At 40.9% G+C, this 27,646-nt stretch overlaps 1 protein-coding gene across 2 annotated transcripts; it reads right to left on the bottom strand.

Moving 5' to 3' along the window:
• Positions 1-538: 538 nt before the first annotated feature.
• On the bottom strand, positions 539-26,881 carry crip2 (cysteine-rich protein 2). Of its 2 annotated transcripts, none has more exons than XM_078277183.1 (8): positions 26,752-26,881; positions 11,540-11,634; positions 7,307-7,364; positions 6,475-6,606; positions 5,203-5,274; positions 3,882-3,976; positions 2,213-2,270; positions 539-1,942 (listed from the first exon to the last, which is right to left on the bottom strand). In XM_078277183.1, exons 1-8 carry the CDS (start codon positions 26,792-26,794, stop codon positions 1,875-1,877), a joined length of 621 nt encoding a protein of 206 aa, XP_078133309.1. In that variant the 5' UTR covers positions 26,795-26,881; the 3' UTR covers positions 539-1,874. The 2 variants fall into 2 exon arrangements, with proteins under 2 accessions (XP_078133309.1, XP_078133310.1); XM_078277184.1 differs by having other exon boundaries at positions 5,203-5,271.
• Positions 26,882-27,646: the final 765 nt, after the last annotated feature.

Genomic DNA, 27,646 nt, shown 5'->3' with positions numbered 1-27,646 from the left:
GAAATTACCAAGAAATCATGGGACCTATAAAGTAAAGCGTGACTGAGACGAGCATCAGAGAATGTGCACTTTTAAAGCTTTCCCACATGCGGTGCAGATGTGTCACAGTGCTTTTCTGCCTCATAAAGCATGCTGCATTACAGTTATGACAGTCAAGACCGACCTGAGATGAATGAACCATGCGACTCATTCAAGGAAAGCTTGCTAAAGCCTCTGCTTTTTGTAATGACGTTTCACAGTAGCTAAAGGCTAGATATTGGGGGGTTTCCACTGCTCTCAATCACAAGACTGTACTGAAATCTAAAAGAAGTTTATAGTATTCATAGGTCAGACTGGGAGTGAATACAGTACAAGTACATGTAAAAAAAAAACATACATAATCTTTTCTCTGTTAATATTTCTTATGAGTTTTTAACTTTCCGTCCAGTCAAATTTAAACAAATATCTGCTACTTAGACAGTAAATACACAAACCCATACAACTTGTAGTGTTTGTTTATTGCTATTCATGAAAAGAAAAGAATCTGCTGAAACAACAATTGTAACTACAGTTTTTGAAATATTTATTCGAGGGATTACAAAGACCAATGCAGCAGGGCTGAAGTGCAGTGTTTCAGTTCTACAAACAGTGAGCCCTGCAGTGTCTATCAAGCCCTACAATGTAGAACAGATATTAAACAAACAGTAACAGTCATACAATAATACTATGATGCACATTCTTACAGAATGACTCGTCTGCAGTGTTTCTACAAGCTAAGCTACCGTTTCTGCTAAATGGCAACAAAAAAAAAATACACTTCAAATAGCGCATCATCTCTCGGAAAATAACAGCAGGGTTATTTATTTGAAATTAACAATAAAAATCTTGATCGTAGAGATTTATACAGCTTACATTGCCTTGTTTGACCTCGTCCATAATCATTCCCATAAAGGGTAGTAGTACAATGGCTAAATAAATGTAAAGGACTTGATTTAAAGCAATAAATACACGTTTCTCTTCTGAAAAATCACAGCCCTCCCTTTGCAAAACTTCACCCACATTCCACCTCATTTTAAAATAGACATTTGTGTTATTAGCAAATTCTCCACCTTTTGACATTAAACAGGTTAGTAACATGTGCTCAAAAGTAAAATAAGTTCACGTTGACTCAATACAGCCTCGTGGATGTGTTGCAAATTATGTAATAGTCGCCTGAGAGACCCAATTTACCACCTTTTTTTTACAATATGTTGGGACTTTTCTTTTCACATAAGGAATGTTGTCAGGCAGCACAAATGTAAATATGGCATTTGTAAAATACAGATTTATTGGCAACGTGCTCCGGGGCACCACCTGCATGCAGTAGCCTCTGAGGTGAAATTCATCTGGCTTTCAACGCGCCACACCTCTACCCACAATGCATTTTTCCACACCTGAAAATCACTCTCTATCACTTTTTCTTTTTTTAAAAAATGCGTCATCTCAAAACAGACCTCCTCAATCACACCATTTTCAGGGTACAAAATTGAAATATAAGACCTTCGTATTTTACTGAGGTGACATTTAATGTGTTCACATAACATTTATAAATGCGTAAACAATGTCAAAAAATGGTTGAAATTGTTTGTAATAATAATAACCTGTGGGAATGCTGGACGTGGCTCTCCCGGAGCGAATGCAAATATAACATATGTCTAGGCAATTGGAAATCATTCCTTGTGGTGCTAAATCAGCTGGGAGCGGGTCAGATTAAAGGAGAAAAGGATCAGAAGGCTGGTTGTCTCAGGTATGAACGCACAGGTGGAGCACAGGAAGAGAAAACAGCTACAAATAATACTGTGGTTGATGGTCAGTGTTGTGAAGAGAAGAGGGATGAAGCTGAGGGGACAAAAGGTTCAAGGCTGGGTCACTGCACTGGGCTCCTTCTCATAGATGTAGCTGCCAACGCCACCAGTGTTCACGCCTGGAAAAATCACAGGGACAGCAAGTGGGTGTCAGGGGGTTAACAAGAGAGGGCCAGAGGAGGTAGAACATGAGCAGGAGAGGTTGCAAAACATTTCATCAAGAAGCCGCTGCGTCGTAGATAATGCTATGACGAAATTACTCTCGAGTAACAACGCATTGTGTGCGACGTGTGTGCAGCAGTGTGGATCACGTGCTCAGACATATTGACATATTCTGTTTTCAAGTGTAGTTGATAATTGGTGGGTTGACAGCACCACCTAGCGGTTACCTTTGGGCCCAAAGAGAACAGCATAGCATGGTTTGTGGCAGTAGGGCTGGCCGTCATGCTGGAATATAAAACAAATACAGACATGAACAGGTTGAAAGACTATTACAAAGACAAACTTTTGTATATTTACATACATATTATATTTTGTATATATATATATATTGTATATAAAGCTTTTTGACCTTGATCTGTGACATACGGCCCTATTTAAACGATCTAAGCGCCTGGCGCAGCTGCGTTTAGGGCGTGTACGAATCCACTTTTGCTAGTTTGACGGCAGAAAAAAGGATCTGTGCGCCAGGCGCATGGTTCAAAAGGGTTGTACTAAGGACTCTGTCTTTATTAATCATAGGTGTGTTTTGGGCGTAACATGCAATAAACCAATCAGTGTGTCATCTCCCATTCCCTTTAAAAGCCAGGCGCGTTTGGACCTTGGCGCGTTGCTATCACGGTGGCCGATTTGCTAAGCAGGAAGGAGAGATTTTCAGGAGAAGAAACTGATCTGCTCGTGCGTGAAGTGAAAGCGTGTGAGCAAATCATTTCATAATATTATTTCACATTTTAATATTTTTGTTTTAATTTTTTTTGCATGTTTGCATGTGTGTTGCTGCGCGTCCCTGTGTGTGTAACAAGCATAGTGTGCGCGCGCTGTGCACGAGCCTAGGCACATTTTACTTACGCGCTGTTAAAATAACAATGAAATGCTGCGTTATTGAGTTTCAGGGTTTTGTTGGTCAATTGTGCGATCACTTCCCGCTGCCTCAAGATAGCAATACGCCAAGAATGCACCTGAACACACCTCCCTGTAAGACCAGCACGCCCATGGGCACACAGATGGGCGCAGGTGCATTTGCTATTTTAACGACGCTGGACGGGAAATTGACAACTGGGTCGTTCTTAAACCAGCAAAGACACTTGCGTCGGGCTTAGTGCTGCACTGCGCCGGGTGCAAGATAGTGTTTATTTATTGAGTAGTGATTATAGGTGTAACGAGGGAGCTGGATGTGACTGTTAAAATTCAAGCTTGTCCTTGTCTGAATGTGCGATTCTTTTTTTACCCTGAGGAAGTCCAGTGTGTGGGGGTCGATACGCGTTGGTCTTGTTTTTAAATCATGTAGCAATAGAGGCTTTTTAAATTTAAATTCATTCATTCATATTTTGTGAACATTGGTTTCCTACACGTGTACCAGGAGCACCTGTTTTATGTCACATTGCTGTCAAATCCAAGAAGCGCTCCCTCATTTTATTTTTATTGAGCATTATGCACCAGGTTGCCACTTTATTAGGTACACCAGTACACTCCAATGCAGTCCAAAACAACTGCTCTGCCATAACATCCATCTTTACGTAGCTGGTAATAATTAGTTTGTCAAAATGTGCAAATTTTGTTATTATTTATTTAATTATACAGGTCATTGTTAAAGGTAGTGTTGTACTGGACTACATTATATCGAGAGGCAGTTTTTTTGGGCTCCCCATTTACATACAAGAGGGTGTCAGAATATTAGAAGCACCTCTACATATAATACAGTTCAGCACAACACCATCGCTAAATAGGACCTCATGTCTACGTCATAACTGATTCAACACCTCTACTGCTGAACATTATAGGCATCATAAAAGTAGACTTTCTTTTGTCTTAGTTTTTTTCCAACCTCTTTTTTCTCACCTCTGCGTGGCTTCCAGGAGCCAGAGTCTTGCTGCACCTCTCACAGCGCAGGCAGGGTCGATGCCAATCCTTACCCAGTGATGTCACCTTCTCAGCTATTCACACACACACACACACACACACACACACACACACACACACACACACACACACAAACACAAACAACCTGTGAGACACCATGGCAACCACTTTGCAGGTTCACACCCAGTGGCGTAACGAGCCAACACCGGGCCCCTAAGCAGGATTATCAAGGCGGGCCCCCCTACTACAGCACGTGATGACGGCGCAATGTCCACGAGTAGGCTACCATGAATAGGACAGGATAGGATCATAGAGACACAGCATATAAGAGATGAGATGACTGACGCTCACCACAACAACAACAACAACAACAAAAACACTGGTGAATGCACACCATAACACATGAAAACGCACACAAGGGCAGTCCCTCCAGGATTTCGCGGCCTTTTTTTTTTAGATTGTTGCGGCCCAAAATTCCTGATTTTGCGATAAAAGTTGCGATGTCTTCTGTATGTTTGTTGAAGACAGTGAAAGTTGCAAAAAAAAAAAGGAAACTTGTTTTGGAGAGAATAATAATTATTACTATTAATGAATTACTCTTGGCTGAGATTTCCTAGGAACTTTACCAAAAAGGCTCAGGATGCTGCAAATGTTGGTATAATATGAAAATGGCTGGTGGATTTAAAACAAAAAGTAATAATTTATTGAATGAATCAAATAAACAAAAAAAAACGAGCGTAGCTGTCCTCAATTTAGGTCATCCTGTACGTCTCATCTCCGGTTTTTCCTGCATCGTGTGTGTGTGTGTGTGTGTGTGTGTGTGTGTGTGTGTGTGTGTGTGTGTGTGTGTCGCGGGGGGAACTCAGTAGCCCCGCCCACTGCAGAGATCAGACAGGATGTAAACAGCAGCAGCTTTCAGTGACTTTTGAGTGAAAAAACGTTACAGCTTACATTGATGTTAAAATGTTTACAGGTAGGCAGGACGGTCTGAAATGTTCTGCACCGTCTTTCGCTGTACGTTTTGTTGGTAAATGTGAGATGTTCGAGTCACAAACGTGAAGAGAACGGTCTCTGAAACAAGGAAATGAATTTGACCCGTTCTCACTCCCGCTTGGTCAGTGGCCAAATGCGATAGGGGGCCCCGGCTGTCAATCATTATCTTCCAGTCACGCGGGCCCCTGATTGGTCCTGGCCCGTAAGCACCGCTTACCCTGCTTACCGATAGTTACGCGTCTGTTCACACCTTTTACTCCAATCTTTTTTTCCTCACGTCATTTCCTGAAAGTGAGGCACTACTCACCAAAATACACCTTCTTGTTGCATCGGGGACACAGGTTGGCCTCTCCGGAAAAGGTGGTGATGCCGCCAGCTGCTTCAAACATTACACACACACACACACACACACACACACACACACACACATTACAGTACTGGAAAGCCAAAGGGAAATGGTTCGATAAATGACCACTACTTGTTAGTTAGGTGTTAGAGCTAATAATGTAAGGGTATAAAAATAAAATTGAGCCAAGCACTAAACAGCTTTTATATGTTTCAAGAGGGAATTATTCAGTAAAGAGGCTAAATTTGCCAAATAAAAATATTCTGGTTGCCAAGTTACTTTATTCACTCCCTCTTCTGTGTGTAATGTGTATTCTAACAGAGTGAAAATATTGTAATTTCCATACGGAATTATTATTATTAACATCATCCAATCATGGCAGTCGATGGATGTTTGGCGAACATGTGGTGTTGCTCTGGGGACTGCAGGTGGAGCCAAAAAGGTAAAGACATAAAACAGCCTTCACATTCACACTTTTCCCCCAAATATTTACCAAAATCAAACAAATAAAAGCACGCAGATTAAATCCTACATACAACTTGAACACACACAAACTCAAAACAAATAAAACAAACTATAAAACAGCATATAAAACAAAGTGTTATGAATAAAACTACAGCATGACACTGGAAGTAAAACTAAAAAAAGGTTCAAATAACGTATTGCCATCTTTTCTGCGCAAAATCACGGAAACATGGAAGTCTTAAATTATACAGTATTACACATTATACTAATTGTAATTATACTTTAGATGTTATATATTAAAGACGTTCACCCATCTATCCTCTTTTCTCTTTTGGTTAAATAAAGTTTTTACACAAGTTTTTAAAAACTATGAAAGATTCCAAAGATCTGTTGAGCTGATCCAAATGTTGGCCCCCACACATTGAAAGGATTTAGATCCAGAAAGGTTAAAAAAAAAATCCTAAATCTTTACTGAGTTTTCTGGTTTCAACAACCCTGTGAGTAGAAAACAAGACATTTACTAAAAACTGCACAGCAGAGATAAATTGGTGGAAAACAACCGATAAAATGATTTTGTTCCTGCTGACAGGTATTTTCCCGATCTAACACGTCTGAGAAAATCCTCAACTCCTAAAAAAAAAACTTTGTGTATCCTCGTTCTTATCATTGAGTCAGCAGCAGCTTTCCTTCCGACCTAAAACATTCGACACTTGCTGATAGAGCCACCGTTTACAGTACATACAGTATGAATATACGCTTCTCATTCACCTTTTGATGCTGCCTTGGGGGCGAACACTCGCTTCTCCTCAGCTTTGGGTGCCGAATCCACACTGGTGGGAGATGTGTTGTTGTTGGCTGGCGTGTCGTACACATAGGAACCGGCTCCACCGATGTTCACACCTGAAAAAGGTACAACAGAGGTGAAAATATATAAGTGATTTAAAAAAAAAATCTAAATAAAAAGGAGGAGAAAATGTTCATCTGACATGTGGCGTTGAGATCTGCACTAAAATATTATATTGACTCTGCTGGAAGACTAAACTACAGTGAATAAATCAATAAATACGTAAATAAGTGTATATTTGACTTACATTAAATATAAAAAAAAAGATGGCATTAAGATAATAATATATATTTAAATATATAATGAAATGAAGAAATAGAAAGATATTGGTAATAAATCACAAAATATAGATATAGCTAGCTAACATCAGTAGGTGAACCAGTCAATTCATATAGACACAAATACAGACATAAATGAATGTAGTTTTGTAAAACTGTAATTATTCATTTGTGTATATTGATGTTCAATCTTGTATGTATTAATTAAACAATTGATCTATTTATGTATTCATTTCAGCCTGTAGTTTATGTATTTACTTATCTATTTGTTGATGAATAAGTCATTTTTAGACCGCCTTTATTTAACTAGGTAAAAGTCTCGTTGAGATTAAAAACTTTTTCTGAAGAGATACCTTATAAAAACATTGTTACAACAATGAAGACAAACTAAGACAACTGTCACACACTACAAAAGAGTACAACAAATCCAGTTCAGATGCAATTAGTTTATGTTGAATAAATGTACTATGTACTTTACCTTTTGGCCCAAAGAGGGCAGCATAGCATGGTTTGTGGCAGTAGGGCCGTCCATCGTGCTGTGGGAGAGACAGAAAATCAACATGACTCAATAGGCATGTAAAGGATAAAAAAAAAAAATAATTAACCTGATGACGCAAATGGGAAAATGCAACAATGACATGTATGAATAGTCATATTTGTCACACTTTTGACATCATATATTTTAGTTTTGGAGAGGAGACGGAGAGAGTGTGTCCTAAGATGGAGATGAGCCTTTCTTTTCCATCTCAACACATAATAATGACGCCGGCTGTATCTAAGAAACAAGACTCTGTTGATGAATCCAGCTCCACGTGCCTGTAGCCCCATGAAGGTCTGCCACTCAAGGGGTCAGTCTAAGACATACATGGCTTGTTTCTGATGCATGCTGGGTATGTGGCAGTCATTGTAGGAGCATGTGATCAACTTGGGTAGAGGATCAGGACAACGGTGGCCACTGGTCCAGAGCCCAATGCCCATAGAAGAGAAGAACCAAGCGCATGCCACGGGCAAGACGCCAGGCCCTGGGTGGTAAGGGGAAAACTGGCGTTACAAAAGGGACAGACTACCCACAACCCCTTCTGCTTTGGCCACATGAGCTCCTTTTTCTCAGAAGATGGTGTGGCAGGAAAAAGGATTCTCTCACCTTTTTAATAATGAATTAACCGTGACAGGATCAGCTACTGTTAAAGCAGCCATGCACTCCTCTCAGACATCCTGTTTGACATGTATGAGATCCGTAAAGATCTGGACGCCGCTGCTGTGAATAAGCACTGATGACTTTCTCAGGACAGGACACACAGGGCTTCATTGTCAAGTGAACTGAGTGCTCTGTTAACAGGCTGCTGTATAGTATCGCTCTGGCTTTGAGGCAGAGGGACCCTAAAAATGGATTATCCATCGCTGCACAGCCCACTCTCTTCCCAGCAGTTCACATCCTGACATTTAAATCTGTTTTCTCCATCTTTTCTCTCCTGACCTCATCCTCATCTTAATCTCCATGCCCCATTGCCTCAACCTCTACTCACTCTCTTTGCCAGGCTTCAGTCCCTGTGAAAGAGACCGGAATGGAGGTGGATTAACTTTGACCCCTTGGCTGTCTTTGCTCTGCTTTTTACTTACTTTATTTACCGGCTTACAGCAAAGCCACTACGTGTCTTAGCAGGCAGCTGTTTTCAGAAAAGGTTAGGCTTTTAAAAGATGCTATCAGGTTATGGCATTAAGCCATACAGTTCAACCAAACAGTGGGTTTACCTTCTTGAATTGTATCGTGAGTTTACCAGAATTCTGTAGCCTGCTCTATCACTGTTTAAGGCTAGTGACTCAAGGCTACATTAGCTGCTAGTAGCATAGCACACCCGAATTGGGTTGCATTATGGGTAATGTATGGGCCAGGTTTTGTGCATGGAAGAAAAATAAAAATCTATCTGCATCGATTTTTAAATTTAAAACACTTACAATTTCATGACCATTGAGATTTATAGATGTTTATCACTGGAGATTAAGTTCCACTGATTCCAACGGTGTCATGTCTGTATGTTCTGATTTGAATGAGTGCCTTGTGACTCTAAGAAGAAGGTATGCATTTTAATCCAATCCTGATCTTTTTGGGTCAACATTGGAGACTTGTCACCTTTTCCTTTCAAGCCTGGCTCTCTGCCACCAGCCTGAGGAAGCTGTTGCCCTCATTCGGCCCACAGACGACAGGCCACAGTGGGCTCCAACCTGCCACCGACTCCTTAGAAGCAGTCAGTATTTCTCTGAGGGTCGTAACCTTTTGCATACCAGGCCTGAGATTACATCCAACATCCTCCCCAACAAAACCACAGTCCCATTTCTTATATTTAACATCTCTCAGCCTCACTCTGTTTCCATGACGATGATGGAGTATTGAGTTTTTGCCTACTAAAGTCAGGCTTGTGGCACGGTGCTGCAGCCCGGGGCGGGATTTGGATGCTGTCCATGGACAGGGAGAGAGCGACAGAGGAGGAGGGTGTACAGAGAGAGAGCGTGGGGCCTGAGAGAGATTGTGTGACTACATTACTGTAATCATGCAGAGATTAAACAGGAGAGCAGCATCCTTTTGCTTTTGTGTACAAAGACGCTGAGATCACATCCTCTTTGTGTTGAGAAAAGAGCGGGAGACTCACCCATTTACAGAGAGAGCGAGGGGGGGGGAGAATTGAATCGCTGGCTGGGTCATACAAGGCAAAAGGAAAATTGCATGATAAGAAAATCTCTATGTATGTTGAGTGCAGTGTGATTATGCAACAGAGAGGAAAAAGGCAAATCATCCTTTAATGCTAAGGGACTTCAAATTCACACAAGGACGAGTCATACTGACAGATGCAACCAGACACACAACAAGGAAGGAAAGGAAAGCATGCAGTCAGCAATTTCCTGTAGAAAAATGCACAAGTTGTGTGAAGTGAAATGAAAGAAAAGGGCTTCATATCTCTATCCACTGAACACTTGAAAAGAGCCCCTTTTAGTCTAAAGACCCGTCACACCAGCTATGAAAACGTTTAACAAGTTCTACAAAGCAAAATTGATTGCCACCGTTGACCAATAGCAAACTATCTTAATTGTGCTAATTTTCGGCGGAAACAAAGCTGCTTATTAGCTGTGTGGCACTGTTTACTTTCATTTAACCTCCTGCGTTGAAGTAAAAACCGTTCCACGGAAGAGGGATGGTTTACAGACAGGAGTCGACTGTACATAAAATACATCCATCCTTTCTGTTTATTAAAATGTCATTATGCACAATCCTGAGAACAAACGTGGGAGTAAACAACATGGTACAGAGAAAATGGATAGAAGCTTAGAATAGCTACTGAGACTGACTACCGCCAACATCTTAGCGTGTTTGCGGTTAGCTCGCCAGCTACAGTAGTAAACTAGCCCTGTATGTAGTCCCTACATCACCAAGAGATTAAAAAGAAGAAAAAGAAAGATAAAAATAAAACTTACACACTGTCCTTGTGTACAGAACAATAATTAGTTTTTAACAGTGAAACAAGCCAACAGTTTCCCAAAGGCATAAACATGCCACACGGTTAGCATTTTTCATTGAGGATCCACTGTAGAGGCAATCTGTCAATAAGTCAATACATGAACAGGCAGCACTGGCTTCCCCTTGTTCGATTTCACAACAACAGTCAATGAAGTGTAAAGAAACAGTGGCAACGACAACAACACTGTACTGATATTTCATACAGAAAAACAACATAACTATCTAAAATAGAAAAGCCCATGAAGTCAATTCAGAAGAGCCATTTGACGGACACTTTTAGCCACAGTGCTTCACAGCATCACTAAGTGCATATAATGTTAGCATGAATGGCCTTAGCGGGAAGTGAACTCCTACCCCAGGCAAAAAACACAGCTAGGCTACTATACAGGCTAGAAAGAGTCTATAGCATTGCCCCAGTTACAGAGAACACATATCTCCTCCTTCCTGTTTTTCCCTTAACAATTACACTGTGTTTAAACCCCTGCTGAAGTGCCTTGAAGCAAGAAGCAGAAGCTGTAATTCACTTTAAATTGAATATCTGGGTTTTGGACTGTTAAGACATAATGAGCCATTTGTAGACATTACCTTGGCAGATGAGCATTTTTACTATTTTCGTAAGGTTTTTTAACTATCAGCTAATCAATTCATCAAAAAAGAAAGAATAGACATAATTATAATTAATTTGTAATACAAATAAGTGTTTAGTTGCCAGCAATGGAAGAGCTATTGAGATATTTTAACTAAGGAAAAGTAAAAATACCACAAAATAAAAATACTGCGTTTCAAGTCCCCCATCCGAGTTCCTAAGTACAAAAATATTAGCAGCATGACTAAATCGTGCAGAATGGCACCATTCAGAATGTTATAGTTATCATTGTAGCATGTTTACTGATGCATTAATGCGTAAGAAGCATTTTAAGTCTCAAATTAATTTAACTGTACCTTCAAAATTGAGCTAAAGTTGACCATTTTATAGACTATTTTGAAGTTTAATAAATAACAATCTTATTTCATAAACTGATCATATGTTTTACTTCTACAACCTTAATCTGAAAATTAAATAAAGCTTGAAGTACAACATTTCCCTCTGAAATGCAGTGGAGTAGAAGTATAAAGGCATAAAATGGAATTAGATTTGTAGCAGATGAATTGAATTAGAGCAGAGAGAGGACAGTACTGTACTGCTGATGTCTTACTGACCTCGGCGTGGCCTCCAGCATTCAGGAGCTTGTTGCAGCGGTCACACTTGAGACACAACTTGTGCCAATCCTTCCCGAGTGAGGACACCTTTTCAGCTGCACATGAAAGACGAAAGAGATGGGGTTGGGGGTTGGGTGAGTGCAAACATTCACATAAAGCAGCATTTATATACATTACTATGGACAACAGCCATGGATTGTGTCGGGCTTTGTGCGACGCGTTGTAATGTGGCGTTCAAATCATCGCAGAGAGGGATGACGTCCACTCATTGCTTCACTCTCCAGAATAATGATTAGCTTGTACTGTATCTCTGGGCTGATGTGCCCCTGAGGGCAATCCTGTCATCGTGCCAACTGAGTAACTGGGGGTGGGGGATACTGGGAATGCCTGTGTACCACTACAGCAGTGGTTCCCAACCTTGGTCTGAGGTCCAAGTTGTAGTACTACTACAACTTGGAGTGAAGCTGGATGTTTTCAACCATTTATCGATTACTTTTAGCTAACTATTTCTTTTAGCTAACTGTCAGACCTTTTAGCCAACCATTTCAGGCGCTTATGCAATACTTTTAGCTATTTCTACCATTTAATCATTACTTTAAGCTAACTATATCTACAATTTATACATTACTTTTAGCTACCTGTTCAAACTTGCTAGTTTTCACACACTCTTATATAACTGCAACAAGCAGTGTTCAGGTGTTACAGCTGATATATTCTTTTAAAGTGCTCATATTATGCTTTTTGGCTTTTTCCCTTTCCTTTATTGTGTTATATATCTTTTTTGTGCATGTTACAGGTTTACAAAGTGAAAAAGCCCAAAGTCCACCCCAAAGGGACTTACCATCTCCAACAGAAAACACTGTTCACAAACTGCTCCAAACAGCTCTATTGTAGTCCAGCCTTTACTTCCGTGACAAACGTGCGTCACTTTGTAACACGTTATAATGCTCGCCTAGCTGCTAGCGGGGCACTCCCTCATACTCTGCTTCTGACTGGCTAGTAGTCCTTACCTAGGTACTGCGCATGTGTGACTCCCAACAAAGATGGAACAGAAGTGAGATGCCTCACTCTGTAGCTAAAACAGAGAGCTCAACACACAGGGTGAAAAGAGGAGCTGCAGCAATGTGCAGTACAACAAAAATATGTTTTTTATTTTTTTTGAAATATGTTTATTGATTTTCTAAGAAAGAGTAAAGAAAGGAGAGAGAGAGGAAAAAAGAAAAACAAAAAAAACCTAACAAAGAACACATAACATACAGAACACAGCACATCTTGGATTACAACAATATTCCATGGTCATAGTTAGGATGATCACCTACTCATTTGCACAGTGAGGTTTTATACAATAGCCAATGCCTAAGAGCTCACATTTTTAAGGTAATTCAGTATTGGGTCCCATGTTTTATCAAACTTTCCTCCTCTATCTTCATTATAGAATCTCAATCTTTCCAGATGTAAAGATTTGACAATTCTCCCAGCCACAAATTATATGAAGGCACAGAATCCATTTTCCATACACGTAAAATCTACTTTTTTGCAATCACCATCCCAAATTGAATGGCTCTTCTTTCAAATGTATTGACGGAGGAGAGGACACTAGTGGCCCTCAGAATCGCTACCAAGGGGCTGGGTACCAAATTCTTACCAAAAGCCTCAGAAAAAAAACTGAAAAATACACTTCCAATATGAATGAAGTTTACTACATGCCCGGAAAGAATGTGCACCTATATGGTACCTATATGGGATTTACATCGGTTACATGCTGGTGGGATATCAGGATAACATTTGTGTAACTTTTCCCGCGAATAACAGATTCTGTGGAGTGTTTTAAACTGTATTAGGTTGTGCCTGGTATTAACTGAACACTTTTGCACATTACGGAGACAGTCTTCCCAAACTTCATCATTTAATTCCATATTCAACTCATCTGCCCATGCCCGTTTATACACCTCGGTATTCATCAGAGCTCCATCATGAAGCATTCGAAAGAAAGCAGAGATTTCCCCTCGGGAGCCCGGGTCAAATGTGTTAACTGCCTCAAGAGTATCATGTTTATTTAGAACTTCAAAGTTTGGTATATTTTTTTTTAAAAATATGATGTTTGTTGATGTAAACCTATCCTGGTACAACCTCTAAATTGGAGTTGGAGAATCACTGCACTACAGAATGCAGTGATGATGTCATTGCGGGATAAACAGACAGTGGCGTGAGTCCCAGTCCAGCTGGAGCAGCAGGGGGTGCCCACATCTAACCCAGATCCTTTGTTCACACTCCAACACATGCACACACCCCTCCCCCAGTTTACAGTATACCCATCCTGCTGCAGACGGCCCTTCAACCCCATTTCCGTCCCCTTTCTCTCCCAGACCGACCACCCTTCCAGTCAAGCAAAGGGACCCTAATTATACCCTTTCCAATAATAAATCTCTGCGTCCACACAATGGGCCCCAAGGAGTCGTGCAGGCAGCAGAGGAAACACCTTTTCTTATCAAGGCAGGGCACAAATAGCCGGATACTGGAGTCCGTTTCCTACATACCCTCGGTCAAAAACACACAGCATGTATGCAGACATACAGACGATTACTTCCTCCTGGACTTCCTCTCTCTAGCTGCTTTCCCATATGCACCATAACCTGTAGAAGTGCTGTCAAATTCCTGCGTCAGCGTCATGTCAGTAAGCAAATTAAATCAGACATCAGAGATTTGAGAGTCAGTTTCTGGACAGCATTGAACTCAAATAACTGGAAAAATAAGGAATTGTGTCCAAAGAATAAAAAAAAACTAAACTTTTAGACTAAATATGGACGTCACTAAAAGGATAACATGGAATGAGCTTCTTGCATTAAAAAAAAAAAAGTTTCATTATATATTATAAAAATAACGTTGACGCTAACGTTCAAGTGGGAAATCATTTTTCTGATCTATAACAGACTTTTCAAAACCAGTCCAACACTTTTAGCTTCAATTCCACACATCTTTTCATTTTGAGAGACCTCACTTTGGGAGAAAGTAGTAGCAGCAGCTTTTTTGTATTGTTCCTGTTATGGATTGTATTGTATGTATTCTTTTCACTTTTGACCAAATGAATTCCTTTCTTCGATCATTCATTTGATTTGATGTGGACATGAAGTTATGGGTATCGTGTGCAGGAAATGCTTCTCAGTATTGCTTTAGGAGATCTGACTACTTCCTTCAGAGGTTTCTGTTTACTCTTCAATCAGTTCTCCCTGTCAGTTAGAAAAACACTGAGACAAATGGCCGACAACAAGGCCCTGGAGAATAGCTGGGGTTGGGGCGCGTGACCTCCCATCAACACTTGGTTGATGGAGGAATGCTGACTTGGACAGAACATATTGCCGGAAATGTTAAATCACTCTTAAGATACAATTATTCAGAGCAGAAAGCCAGCAATAAATCATTATTTAAAATCAATAATCCGCTCTTAAATCAGAAGATAGCCACAAAACCTTCAGACACGACCACTAGAGATAAAGGAACACGCCGACTTATTGGGACTTTAGCTTATTCACCGTATCCCCCAGAGTTAGATAAGTCCATACATACGCTTCTCATCTCCGTGCGTGTCGTAACTGTCTGGCGCACCCACTGCTAGCGTCGCCTAGCACAGATCCTGGAGGTAACCGGCAACCATCTAACCTACTGCTCCCAATAAGTGACAAAATAACGTCAACATATTCCTGTTTACATGTTGTGATTTGTATAGTCACAGCGTGTACAAATAACAAGGTCACATGAGACACAGCCATCTGTTAACCGTATACAAACTGGGAACTATATTCTCAGAAGGCGAAGCAGTGCTACTTGGGCGGAGTGATTAGCGCAACACCTGGAAAGCACTGTTGTTACTCTCTGCTCCTCACCACTGGGCTTCGCAGGTGTTGCGAGCAAATCACTCCGCCTAAGTAGCAGAAGTAGCAGTGCTTCGCCTTCTGAGAATATAGTTCCCAGTTTATATACGGTTACTCCAGCAGGAGGTTAACCTGTCTGCTCTTGAGTATGAGTGTGTGTGATTTATTTCCTCCTAAATCTGAGGAAACCCACATACCTCCTGTCCTGTTAAAAATACTTCCAGTGTGTCCTCAATGTTGCGTTTTCTGTGTGTGTGTGTGTGTGTGTGTGTGTGTGTGTGTGTGTCAGTCATTGACTGAAAAGATAGACACACCTCCAGACATATTTAAAAAATGAGGGCATGAATGGAAACAGACGTCAGAGCCTTGCAAGTATATCTTCATTCCTCTGCCTGTGTGTAGTAATAAAGTCCACTGTTTAACAGCTCCCTGTTTTAAAGGACAGTTGTTATTATAAGAGGAGTGAGCCTGTCTGTCTGTATTATGTGTTGTGGGAGTTATAGAGTGGGGGGGGGATCTGCTTCTGGCCCAGATGTTTATACCCCCCAGCTCCAATGTGAGATCTATCCTTATTATCCTTCATACTGTATAGCCTCATAGGGCTGTGCAATCAATCAAAATTGTAATCGCAATTACGATTTTGGCTCCTAATGATCACAAAAACAGACTAATCGAGAAAAAACGTTATTTTGGACATTACATTTTGGGAAATTTCACAGTTCTAGGTGTTTTCACTGTTGATTTGTTTAACTTTTTCACTGTTTTTAAATTTTTAATAATTGGAACATCTTTCCAAAAGTCAATAAGTAATCGTGTTAATTAATCGTGATTTCAAAATTGACCAAAACAATCGTGATTATGATTTTTTTTTTCATAACTTCAGCAGCCCTATAGCCTCGACCACTGAAATAAAGCCAGAAAATATGCATTTAGGTTGACATTTTACATGCATGACAAGATGAAAGGGAAAAATCTAACTGACTGCACAAATAGAACGAAAGACGAAGTTCTTCTTCTCCCAGAATAGTAAACGTGTGGGCACAAATTAGGTGTCTGAAAGTCTTTCTCTACCTCATTATGGCAACAACCTGAGGGTAAATGCACCCACTTGTGTAAACAAACAAGCTCCTGTTCACAGGGAAAGTATCTCCAGAAATCACATTGTCAACACCAATGAGGATGTGCCAAATCCTTTTTAGCCAATCTGTTTTCTCTCTCACGACAGCCTCACTCACAAACACACAAAGGATTCCAGTGTGATTTAATGGAAACAGCGGGACAGCTTTGGGAAATCACTGTCGAAGAGTAGTTCATCTCACCTGACATTTGTGTCTGGTTTTGCTGGAAACCTACTGTAACCCCTAATTTCCACTAGGCAATCGCGGCCATTCAAATCAATGCTTGATAATCCGCAAGCTGTGCCACGGCGCGTCCCAGAAGCGTGCGTGAAGTGGCTCTCCGCTCCGCTCAAGATACGCGCCAGGTCTATTTACACATGAGCTGCGGGCCGTTCAGACAGTCAGACAGGAAGTGAAACTGCGAGAGTATCTGCGAGAGTCAGTCTACCAAAACAGTTGTTTGGTCTATAAAATGTCAGAAAAAGGTGAAAAATCAGTTTCCCAAAGCCCAAGATGACGTCCTCAAATTTGTCCACAACTCAAAGATATTCAGTTTACTGTCAGAGGAGTAAAGAAAACAGAAAATATTCACATTTAAGGAGCTGGAATTATAGAATCTTGACTTTTATTCGGACAAAATTACTCGATAGAATTAATCGATTATCCATATATATGAATTAATGTAATAGTTGACAACTAATCGATTAATTCAATTACATTTTATTTATAGTATCAAATCATAACTATAAGTATATAAAAGCTATTAGAGGTAGAACAGCGTAATACAGCTGTATTTGTTTAATTTGTGGTGATTGCTTACGGACGATGTTGCTGCAGGAATAGGTGAGAGGATGAGGTAAAAATGAAAACAGAGTGCTAGTCAGAGGTCATCACCATAACCATATGATACCTGCACCACTGTAAGCTGCTTAACTTCATTTGTAAATTCCTTTTCTAAGCTCTTCAGTCTGCGGTCGGCTCCTCTGATTGCATTGTCAATACAGTTTAAATCACTGAGGCAGCCTGCTGCTGACTCCTCTTCTCTCTGATTTAGCCTCAGTGTAACTTACAATTGCTTGTTTCACTGACATTACTGAACATTAATGAAGAGGAAAGGAGGCTTGAAAGTGTTTTTGTGACTGTGAAGAGGTCTGTGTGTGTGTGTGTGTGTGTGTGTGTGTGTGTGTGTGTGCACATCAGTCAATGTACACCACAAAAATTGCAGTTTGTGATGAGATGTGAAGAAACGTAAGCACAATTGCATGTGGAAAATGAGTGGCAAAACCTCATAACCTCATAAATGCCACCCCAGCTGTGGCACTCCACCCACCTCGGCACAGTTAAGTTGCCAGCTTGGAGCCAGGAAATTACCGGCAGGCTCAAGTGCAAAAGAAAATGTCACCTGACACCTAACAAAAGTGGCATTACGATAGTGTGAGCGCTGCCACTGGCTTCACACTGATGATGTATAAAAAAATTAAGGGGCAACATCTGATGTAAACACAGTACTCCGTGCCATTCAAAACTCAAGGCGAAGCGCGCAGGCAGTTTCGTCTCACATTAGCTGTTTAAGTGTAATTACTAGAGATGGCCCGATACCATTTTTTGCTTCCCGATACCGATTTCGATACCTGAACTTGCGTATCGGCCGATACCGAGTACCGATCCGATACGAGTGTGTCATATATTTTATTATGTTTTAACAACTGTAGAGTACTATCCCTGTATGGATGTGATTTCTATCTTTGTTATCGGTCTGGCTCAGGTTAAACTCTTTGTGAAACATAAATGCCACAGAACTTTCTGTTATTATGCAGTTTGACAGTCAGTTATAACGGAAAAAGAACATAAATAAACTACTTTAACGTAGATTTTCATTAGGGCTTTATTACGTGGTATCGGATCGGTGCATAAACTACAGTACTTCCCGACACCGATACCAGCGTTTTAGGCAGTATCGGAGCCAATACCGTCGGTATCGGAGCATCTCTAGTAATTACTAATGTTAACTAGCATTTAAGTTAACAATAATTAGCCTGTGTCCATGTTATCTCCTTACATATACCTACGCTCTCCGTCTCTGCAATATTCGGAATGATTGAGATTTCTCTTGGCACAGCTACCAGAAGACTTCCAACTTTCAGACACGTTGCTCACGTCACATTTACGTTGTCTCTCTCAGTTGGAGGCTGCGCAGTAATGCTAGCCATCACCGGAAAAGTGTTTCTAATGGCCTTCACTGGTCTCCGTCCAGAGCAACGGGATCTGTTGGTCCATTATATATATGTCAATGATTATAACGTGTGTTACAACGAGACGCACGTTCGTCACGGAAGTAAAGTCTGGACTACAATAGAGCTGTTTGGAGCAGTTTGTGAACAGTGTTTTCTGTTGGAGATGGTAAGTCCCTTTGGGGTGGACTTTGGGCTTTTTCACTTTGTAAACCTATAACATGCACAAAAAAGATATATAACACAATAAAGGAAAGGGGAAAAGCCAAAAAGCATAATATGAGTACTTTAATAAATTCAGATATTTTTACACTATACCACTGGGTTCAGCAATGATGTACAAAGACATACTTTGAACATCTTTAAAAAACTAAACAAAATATAACTGATTAAAAACCTTTTTTTCTACTGTTCTAATGACATATCCATGATATCAGCCAATAAGACAGATTTATCAGGAGCCAATACAAAACATTGGATAGAGCAAGTCATCATCAGAAATCCTTGATTAGGTCTAACTTTATTGCTGGGAAATTGGAGTCATAAGACATCTGATGCAAAGGGTAAAAACAGCAATTCAACATCAAATAGGCTAGCTTCTTTGAAAACGACTCGTGATATTGCAGTGATTATGAGTATGTGATGTGCTGGTAAAGATAGAGGTACATCAGACAACTTCAAGCTGGTTATAACTCGATTTATTTTGTCATTTCTGTGACATGATTCACTTACACTTCAGATCAAATTAAGAGTGAAACCAATTATGCTCTGTGTACAGACAGCCTGCAAGGGGAGCAGCAAATGTTCTACAAAACACACTAATTGGACAGAACATTAAGCAACAGAAATGTAACAAAAGGGACTTCAAAGTGGGGAAACATTAACAGCCAATTTCTCCAAAATGACTTAATTACGGTTGCTTAATTGTCGACAGTGACATGGCAGCTGCACCCAAACACCAGAGCTGATGGTGGACTGAGATTCAACCCCCGGGTCAGGAGGAAATTCATCCTGTCTGTCTTACTTAAAGCCTAAAAAATCAAAACGGATAAACAAGCTGTAGTACACGCACGGAACAACATTTATACAGCTGAACTCCCAGCATGCAATGTCCAACAGGGGGAATTGGGCTCTAAAATCTCATATGGGTGCTCTCTTTATCACTCAATAATTTGATGGGGTGCAACAGTGGGGAATCTAAGCATCAAAGACCTTATTGCCATATAAAAATATACATGTTTATATTATAACTATATTCTCAATCAGTTTGCCACAGATGAGGCTGAAGTTGACTCCCGAGCGTATGAACATTTTTGCGCCAAACGAAGCTTGTTTCTGTTGTAATGTTGATGATGTAACCAATGTTATTGTAAACATCTCTAAACCACGGTTGACTGGACTCTGTTCTGTTTCACTCTGTGGTAATGTGGACCCATCTGTTCAGCTCTCCACACACACACACACACACAATCAGTGACAGCTGAGTCCACGCGGGTGTTTTTCTGTTTTTGGCTTTTGTCACAGCAGTGTGATAACTGCATGTCCTAATAAACACCATACACCTGACTGATTGAATTGAGCCCCAGAAGGCAAAGCAGGACCCAAACATGGGAGGTACATTTAGTACAACAAAAATCATATCTCAAGAGAAATGCAAGAGAGGAAAAAACAAGCAGCCTGCGTTTCCTTCTTCTGCATCCTCTCACTATTCTGCTCTCTGGAGTACAAACACCCTCAAGCACTTGTGACCTTTTATAAATTACAGACAATTGCCATTCAGTCAGGGCACACAGGGGCATTCAACCTTGCCAAGGGAAGTGACTTTGAAGGAGTTTTCAGCTTGTGCAGTAAACAAACTACTCTCATGTTTTGGGGACAATCTGGGTTCCATTTCAAAATCCTCAATTGTCTGGGGTCAGGTGTACATAATTAAACCTAAAATAAGAATAAATTACAATTATTCTTAAGATTATTATTTTTGGGGGCTTTTTCCCTTTATTAAATAGTGACAGTGGATAGTAAGGGTGTCACGATTTAAATCAAAATCAAGTCACAATCTTGAATTTCGAATAAAAAAATGGAATCGTCGATACTGCCACGCCCCCATGTCACGTCCGGTCGGCTTGTCAAGCGGAAAAAAACACGTGTTGAAGTGCTGCGAGTCAGTCAACCTCCTGTAACTTAGCTAGAGCCAGTCAAAAGATAGCATGGCAACTGAAGATGCTGGAGACCCATCGACAGAACTTGAACCCCCTCCTCTTTCACTGAAGCGTGTGAAAGCGTGGAAGTATTTCGGATTTTTAGTTATGTTTACGACGTTCGCGTTGTCGACAAAAAAAAAAAAAAAACACAGTTTGCATGGTGTTTTAAGCCCCCAACTAAGCCTTCAAGGCAGTGCTGCAACCGTCGTCTTCAACCATTGCCTAATCCTAGTGCCTTCCAGGCAGCGCTGCCTGGAAGACGACGTGGGGGGCTTTAACACCAAACTCCGTGTGCTGCGAAGCGTCTGCCCTCAGGACTGTCGGTAAACTTTTTTTTCCCCTTTTACTTTATTGACAAATTGTCAAGTTTCCAATTGACTGAAGATATAAGTTATTGTTACATTATGTTGTTTTAAATTTTACAATGTAATGTGGTACATTGCAAACAAAGGTCAGATATTATATTCCATAAAAGTCTCGTCTAAAAATGGCATAGCAACCTGTGCTTTAAAAAAAATATATGTAAAAATCGAGAATCGAACCATGACCTTAGAATCGAAAATGTAATGGAATCGAGGATTTGGAGAATCGTGACACCCCTAGTACATAGACAGGAAAGGGGGAGAGAGATGGGGGATGACACGCAGCAAAGGGCAGCAGGTCAGATTTGAACCCGCGCCGCTGCAAAGGACTCAGCCTACATGGGCCGCACGCGCTTACTGGGTGAGCTAGAAGCCACCCCATCAGAATTATTCTTGCTATTCTACTTTCAAGTCTAAGAGGCATCACCAAATAAATGAGATGTTTACAGCATGTGCCACAATTGTAAGGCTAAAAAAGGACTAGTTGCTCAAAACATTTTTTTAGTAAACTCTGGGTACACAAACAATGTTCTCAATGCTTTCGTTCATGTGTAGAGCCCCTGGCGATACGGTGTTTTAAAAATAGCTATTTTGAGGCTAGCATAAAAGTGCTCCTAGCACTCCCATTCAAAAGGTAATTTGACCGAAAAACGAGAATACAGTAAATCTTAAAAGTGGCGATTCCCTCCTAAATATGCTTTTAAAACAAAAGTTTGACTCGGGTACATTCACAAAAAGACCCTAGGCTGCATTTTGGCGAGAGTTACGCTTTAAGTCTATAAAATGCCAAAACCTAAAAGACAAATGCAAGTTCCCAGAGAACAAGGTGTCCTCTTCTAATTTGCTTATAAGCAAAGGTTAGAAAAACCAAATAGGGTTTTGTTTACGATATATGAAATGTATGAAAAGCAGCTAATACTAACATAAGAGACACTTCAACGCTACACATGACACAACTACTAAAACTATGATGAATAACCCATTTATACTTAAGGTGTTGAAAAATGTGTATATATATTTATTTTATTTAAATGGCACAGAATTTGTGCTGCTGGTTGTGAGGGAACTGAGAGTGAGATGACCCCGCCAGTGGTGTGTTAAACATTAGAATTGATTTGTCCAGGGTGGGTGTGTGCTGTGGTGCTCACAGTGACGCTGCAGGGTGGGGACCGATGCTAAAGAGCGACTAGGAAACGTGTAGTATTTGGATCGCTCTCCGTCCTGTGGCTGATGCAACCCCGTGGCAAAACTCAGTTCTGGAGGTCGTCTGTCGCCTAAGCCAAGGCTTGGTTTCCTCCCCAGGCTCCCCCACCCCCCCACCCACCTCCTCCCTCTGTGAATAAAAGAGGCCGACCTCGTGAATCCTGCTGGCTGACGTAAATGGGCTGCAGTTAACTCACATCCTGGCTGGTCAGAGGAGCCGCAGGCAAAGCACCCTCTCCACAGTCCCCCCCTGAACCCCTGGGCCCGTTTGCACCACACTGCATTTAATCTCTAACAGGTCAGGACACCGTGTCACGGCTACAGGGACTTCAAAAAGATCTAGTCTGCGTGACTATCTTACAGAGTAGTGGATCATGTCTTCAAGCGAGGAAGCAGGACTGTATCACTGGCACCTTCAGATGTAGCCTATGTAATTGGATAGGGTTAACATACAGGAATTTCAAGCCAGAGAGTGGAGTTTGCTTCCCGGGCAAAACTAAAAGCATGTTCCTTAGGAGTTTTTTAATCCAAACCACAATCTTTTTGTCCAGTATGCTTCCAGTGAAAAAATGTATAGGTCAATCGGCACCCTGCATAGCTATGCACCTATACATGCATAGTGAGGGTAGAGATATATTACATCTAGGCAAAACAGAATGCAATAATGTTTATTGCTGGGGAGAAAATCAGAAATTATATCAAAAATGAGATTTGATGTAATGAAAATCTTTAAAGGATTAGAACTTTGAAGTCTGAGTCATTTGGATGAACTATATGCATTTGGATGATAACTGTGCTCCTCTATGCCTCTGCTGTTATGCAACAGGTCATTCTGCTGCAAGGTGGAATGGTTTCACCTGTGTTGGGGGGGTGGGGGGGTGGCCTGACTTTCAACACCAAGCTTAATGCCATCTCCATTAAGGGATCATATTTGTGCCTCAAAAAGGCAGATAAAAAGGACTCTCATTGACTGGTGCACAGTAGCTGGCAGGTTATGCAATGGCAGCGAACGGGAGGCAAAGACTCAAGAAATGAGGTTACATAACTGACGGGGCACATTCACACAGCCCTCTGGGCAGCCAAGTAGAAAACAGGGTACTCTAGCCTTGACAGAAAAGAGGGGAAGGAAAAAAGCAGGTATTGTGTGGATGTCTGGGGTAAAAGCGGGATTAAAAAAAGAGGTGTGTGGGAAGCGTATCATCAGGCCGAGAGGACGAAGGTATTCTGCCTTGCTGGAAACAACAAATGTGCACGGAGACAGAACGAGCTTTGTGTTCATGGAGATGTCGCTTCTCATTATAATGCATGAGGTACTTTGAGAGTCTCCCGTTTAAATAAAAGGCAGGCCTGCATCTCACCCCATTTCCCCTAGTCCTTCTAGTTGGGAAAGAGGAATTCAGGGCTTGAGGCAAGAGTAGGTGACTGAAGAAGAGGAAAGAGAACCAAAGTGAGAGGAATTGGTGAATGAAAGAGAAACTCACAGCAGAGCACCATTAGTTTCTCGTTTATTCACTTAGCTGCACAAAGATGCATTGCTCCAATTTGTCATGCACAAGAGTTGTGGCTGGATGGCTCAGCTGAATTTGGGTCTGTAGCTGAGAGAGATTTAGTGAGCCATGCTGTGTTGTGTCCCGTATGGACACCATCACACGCTAACAATGTACTTCCACTGGGGCCTGTCACATGTCAGCCAATAGTCTCTGGTGTATTCTAAGCATCTCTATACCACAGGAACTAACAGATGTGAAGCCACAGTGTGGACGCTGGGAATTTGAATTCGGCCAACGCTACAATGCTTTTTGGTGCCGTATATTTGGGTGTCTGAAATAAACCAACACTGCACAAGCAAAGTGAATGGCAGCAACAGACAACACTTGCGATTAAACTGAACCATCGCCACCATAAAACAGCTGTTCATTAAAGTAACGAACGGAAAATAATAAAAAACGAAAAAAGAACTTTCATCCCAGACTGTGGCGAACCACTGCTATGCAAAATTGTACTTTTTTTTTTTTTTTTACAGAAGTAAAGAAAAGGAGAGTCAAGTGTTGAAAACGAATGCCTGCTAAATCTGATATTGGACAACACCAGCTGGAGGACCAAGTGGGTAACTGCAGGGTGGGCCAATCACTGCTCTATATATAGCTACACCACGAACCACAAAAAAAAAAAAGGAAACATAATAGGACGGGAAATAGACAATTTTCTCTATCAATAACACATGTCCTGGTGTAGATCAGAAGAAGCAGGGTGTTTTTTCTCACTTTTACACCCTCATTTGTGGGTCTTTAACTGTTCTGCAGACCTGAAAAGCATTTCTGGCATCTCTGGAGAGCCAAGTATCTGAGAGGAGGATGTATGTAGGTGGAGCTGCTGAGCTCATTCTACAGTATCTGAAATCCATCACTGACATCATGTTGATGCTTCAGGCTGTGGGCAGCTGCACAGGCAGAACCTTTCTCCCACCCTGACCTCTCCCATGCCTTGTCATGGGTTTCACAGCCTGCCTTGCAATGACTGAAAGTTTAATACTGTCATTAACAACCTCCCTCACTCTCTACATCCTCCCTGATTTGACGTGTGCAGCTAATTCCACCCATGCTGCTTCCTAGTAGCCGTTCATCATCCTTACAGTCGACTCAGCCCTGGGCGCTCTCCGCCCAATAAGACACACCACAAACCAAAAGTAACTCCACCAGGATGGATCTCAGTATGTTACATAAAAAAATAAATAATAATAACATACATCACAGAGGAGCTGTGACTCACTCACTGCAGAGAATTAAGGCTAGGACGCAAATGAATACTGAGACATGCATAAAATCCGTATTGGAGGAAAATAAATCTTATTTGCACAGATATTTATTCCTCTCGGGACCCATAGGATGAGCAGCAGCTGTGTTGTTTGCTGCCACTCCTGTTACATAAGAGTACTTCCATCCACTCACATAATTGATTTTGACCCCCGTACCAGCTTTGATGTGTGCTATGAAGTGCAAAAAAGATCAGCGCTGAAGAACGAGTTTTTTGTTCCCTGCAAGCGGCCAAACGTAAACACAGGATTACTCATGGTTGAACAGCAGCATGTCCCCTAAAAATACACTGGACAGGGTGCATATCATGTGCAACCTTCAGATTAAAAGGCAGGGATGTGAATTTTTGTTTATCTTCATGGCCTGAGCTCCTTTAATCCTCTGCTTTGCTCTTATCTGTGTGCATAATTTCTTACACTGTAAACATCTGTTATAGTACAGGCTATATAAGAAGCCGTGTCGCTGTGATTAAGTGTAACGCTTTGCCCAAGTGGGTGTTTTGGTTTCCCATCTTTGTTTACAAGGTTGCAAAAGATGCATGTTTACATATTTTTATCTCGCTGACGCGGCATGATGTTGCCATGTTTCTCCATGAGTGGGCAATCTCATCATATGGCATTTCTGCACTCTTGGCAAGGGCCTGCATCAGAAACCCTCCAAAGCCAACTGTCAAGCTTGGATGTTATCCAAAGAAAACAAAATAAAAATGGCACAGTTCAGTGTCAAAATAAGATGAATCATTTATGTAGTTGTTTTTTTTTTTTTTAAATTGAGTGCAGACACTGCTTGTTTTCTCTCACATGTTAAGCATTTAATATTTTATAGAAATAATACATTTGTTGAAATGTTTTCTCTGACAGGGCTTTTGTTTGTTTACATTGACCCCTTTGCTGTTTGCTATTTTTTTCCCCAAGGTTTGTCTCTGTGAATCATTTACATTGCCACCAACTCTTTCCCTAAAAAAAACTAATCTAAGGAATACTATGAACTTTACTTTGGTGAGAAATCCCTTTGGGAAATAGGAAGGGTTTACATTTTTCCCACCACTGAACATAAAAGCCTAAAGCAATATTAAGCTTTATGGATCCTATACTAGGCTACTGTCAAACATAAAAATACGTTTAATACCCTATGGTATGTTGAGATAGTTAAAAACACAGAAATAATAAAGGTAAAAGTGCATGTTATAGCCTACATTCAGAACTTCATTAAAAAAGGAAAAGTAACGAGTTGTGTGATGCGTAAATATTTGTTCAATGAATGGGAATGAACTGCTTTATATCCGAATAGGAACGCTATTCACTAAGTTTGTAAATTACTGTGAAATATGTCCCTCAAATATCGATCTAATGAGCCGGATCATGACCCAAAAGTAATTTCAAAAGGTGGGAACAAATAAAGTGGGCAACACTTACCGAAATACACCGTCTTGTCACACTTGGGGCACTTTGAAGACATGTTGTGGGTCGAGTGAAAGTGATCTGTTTCGTTTGTCTGGAGCGTCCACTCTGCTCTTCTCTCTACAGCAAGTGTCCGCTCCGCTTCCAGAAGCCGGGAGCATCTATTCAGTCAACGGCTCCCTCATTTGTATAACCCCGCCCCTGCCACGATACGCATACTCGTGCTCCCTTCACGGGTTGTGGGAATTGTGACAACTTGACAGCTAATGTCGAGGCTTACAATTGAGATGTCAGTTATATGATTTTTTTTTTGTTGCGTTTTCTCTTTATTCTGCCTCCATAGGATATTTTCGTTGTAAAAGTTTCCTCAAACAACTTGCTAGCAAACAACAACTAGCAACGATTCAAGATACGTTAGCCCTTTAGCAAAGTAGCTAGCTGTTTAGCTAAGTAGAATTTTCAAATGAAAGCAAAAGGCTACAACTCACATAATGAATTTCTATTTTCTGAATCTTTCTCTGAATATTTGGAGCAGCTTTTTTTATATAGGCCTATTCTTTATTTGCTAAGTACTTTTGAGAAATGTAGCTGCATTTAACCCCTCCTAACTATTTAGGAGCAGTGGGCAGCCATATTCCGGCGTTCGGGGACCAACTCCAGTTGTAATGCCAGTACCTTCTTCAAGGCCAATGGCAGTAGTTACCTAGCATGCATGTCTTTATGGTGGGAGGAAACCATAGACTGTTAATATTAACAGACTGTTAATATTAACAGTGGAAGCACAAACAAACACAGGGAGAACATGCAAACTCCACAAAGAAAGGCCCTCCCAGACCAGGGATCGAACCCAGTAGCCTACTCAGCAGTGCCTACTTTATACAGGCTTGTGCCAAAGAGTTTAACCTCTTTG

This window comes from Sander vitreus, chromosome 20, assembly GCF_031162955.1.
Source record: "Sander vitreus isolate 19-12246 chromosome 20, sanVit1, whole genome shotgun sequence".
NCBI classification, from domain to species: domain Eukaryota; kingdom Metazoa; phylum Chordata; class Actinopteri; order Perciformes; family Percidae; genus Sander; species Sander vitreus.
The sequence above is the reverse complement of the archived record's forward strand: the minus strand, read 5'-3'. Positions and strand labels throughout refer to the sequence as shown.

Excerpts from the sequence above, each read along its gene's own strand:
- crip2 (XM_078277183.1), bottom strand. The coding sequence starts at position 26,794 with ATGTCTTCAAAGTGCCCCAAGTGTGACAAGACGGTGTATTTCG. Across the intron at positions 7,365-11,539 it reads ATGCTGGAGGCCACGCCGAG|CACGATGGACGGCCCTACTG; the intron begins GTCAGTAAGACA and ends TCTCTCCCACAG. Across the intron at positions 5,275-6,474 it reads CCCCAAGGCAGCATCAAAAG|CAGCTGGCGGCATCACCACC; the intron begins GTGAATGAGAAG and ends TAATGTTTGAAG.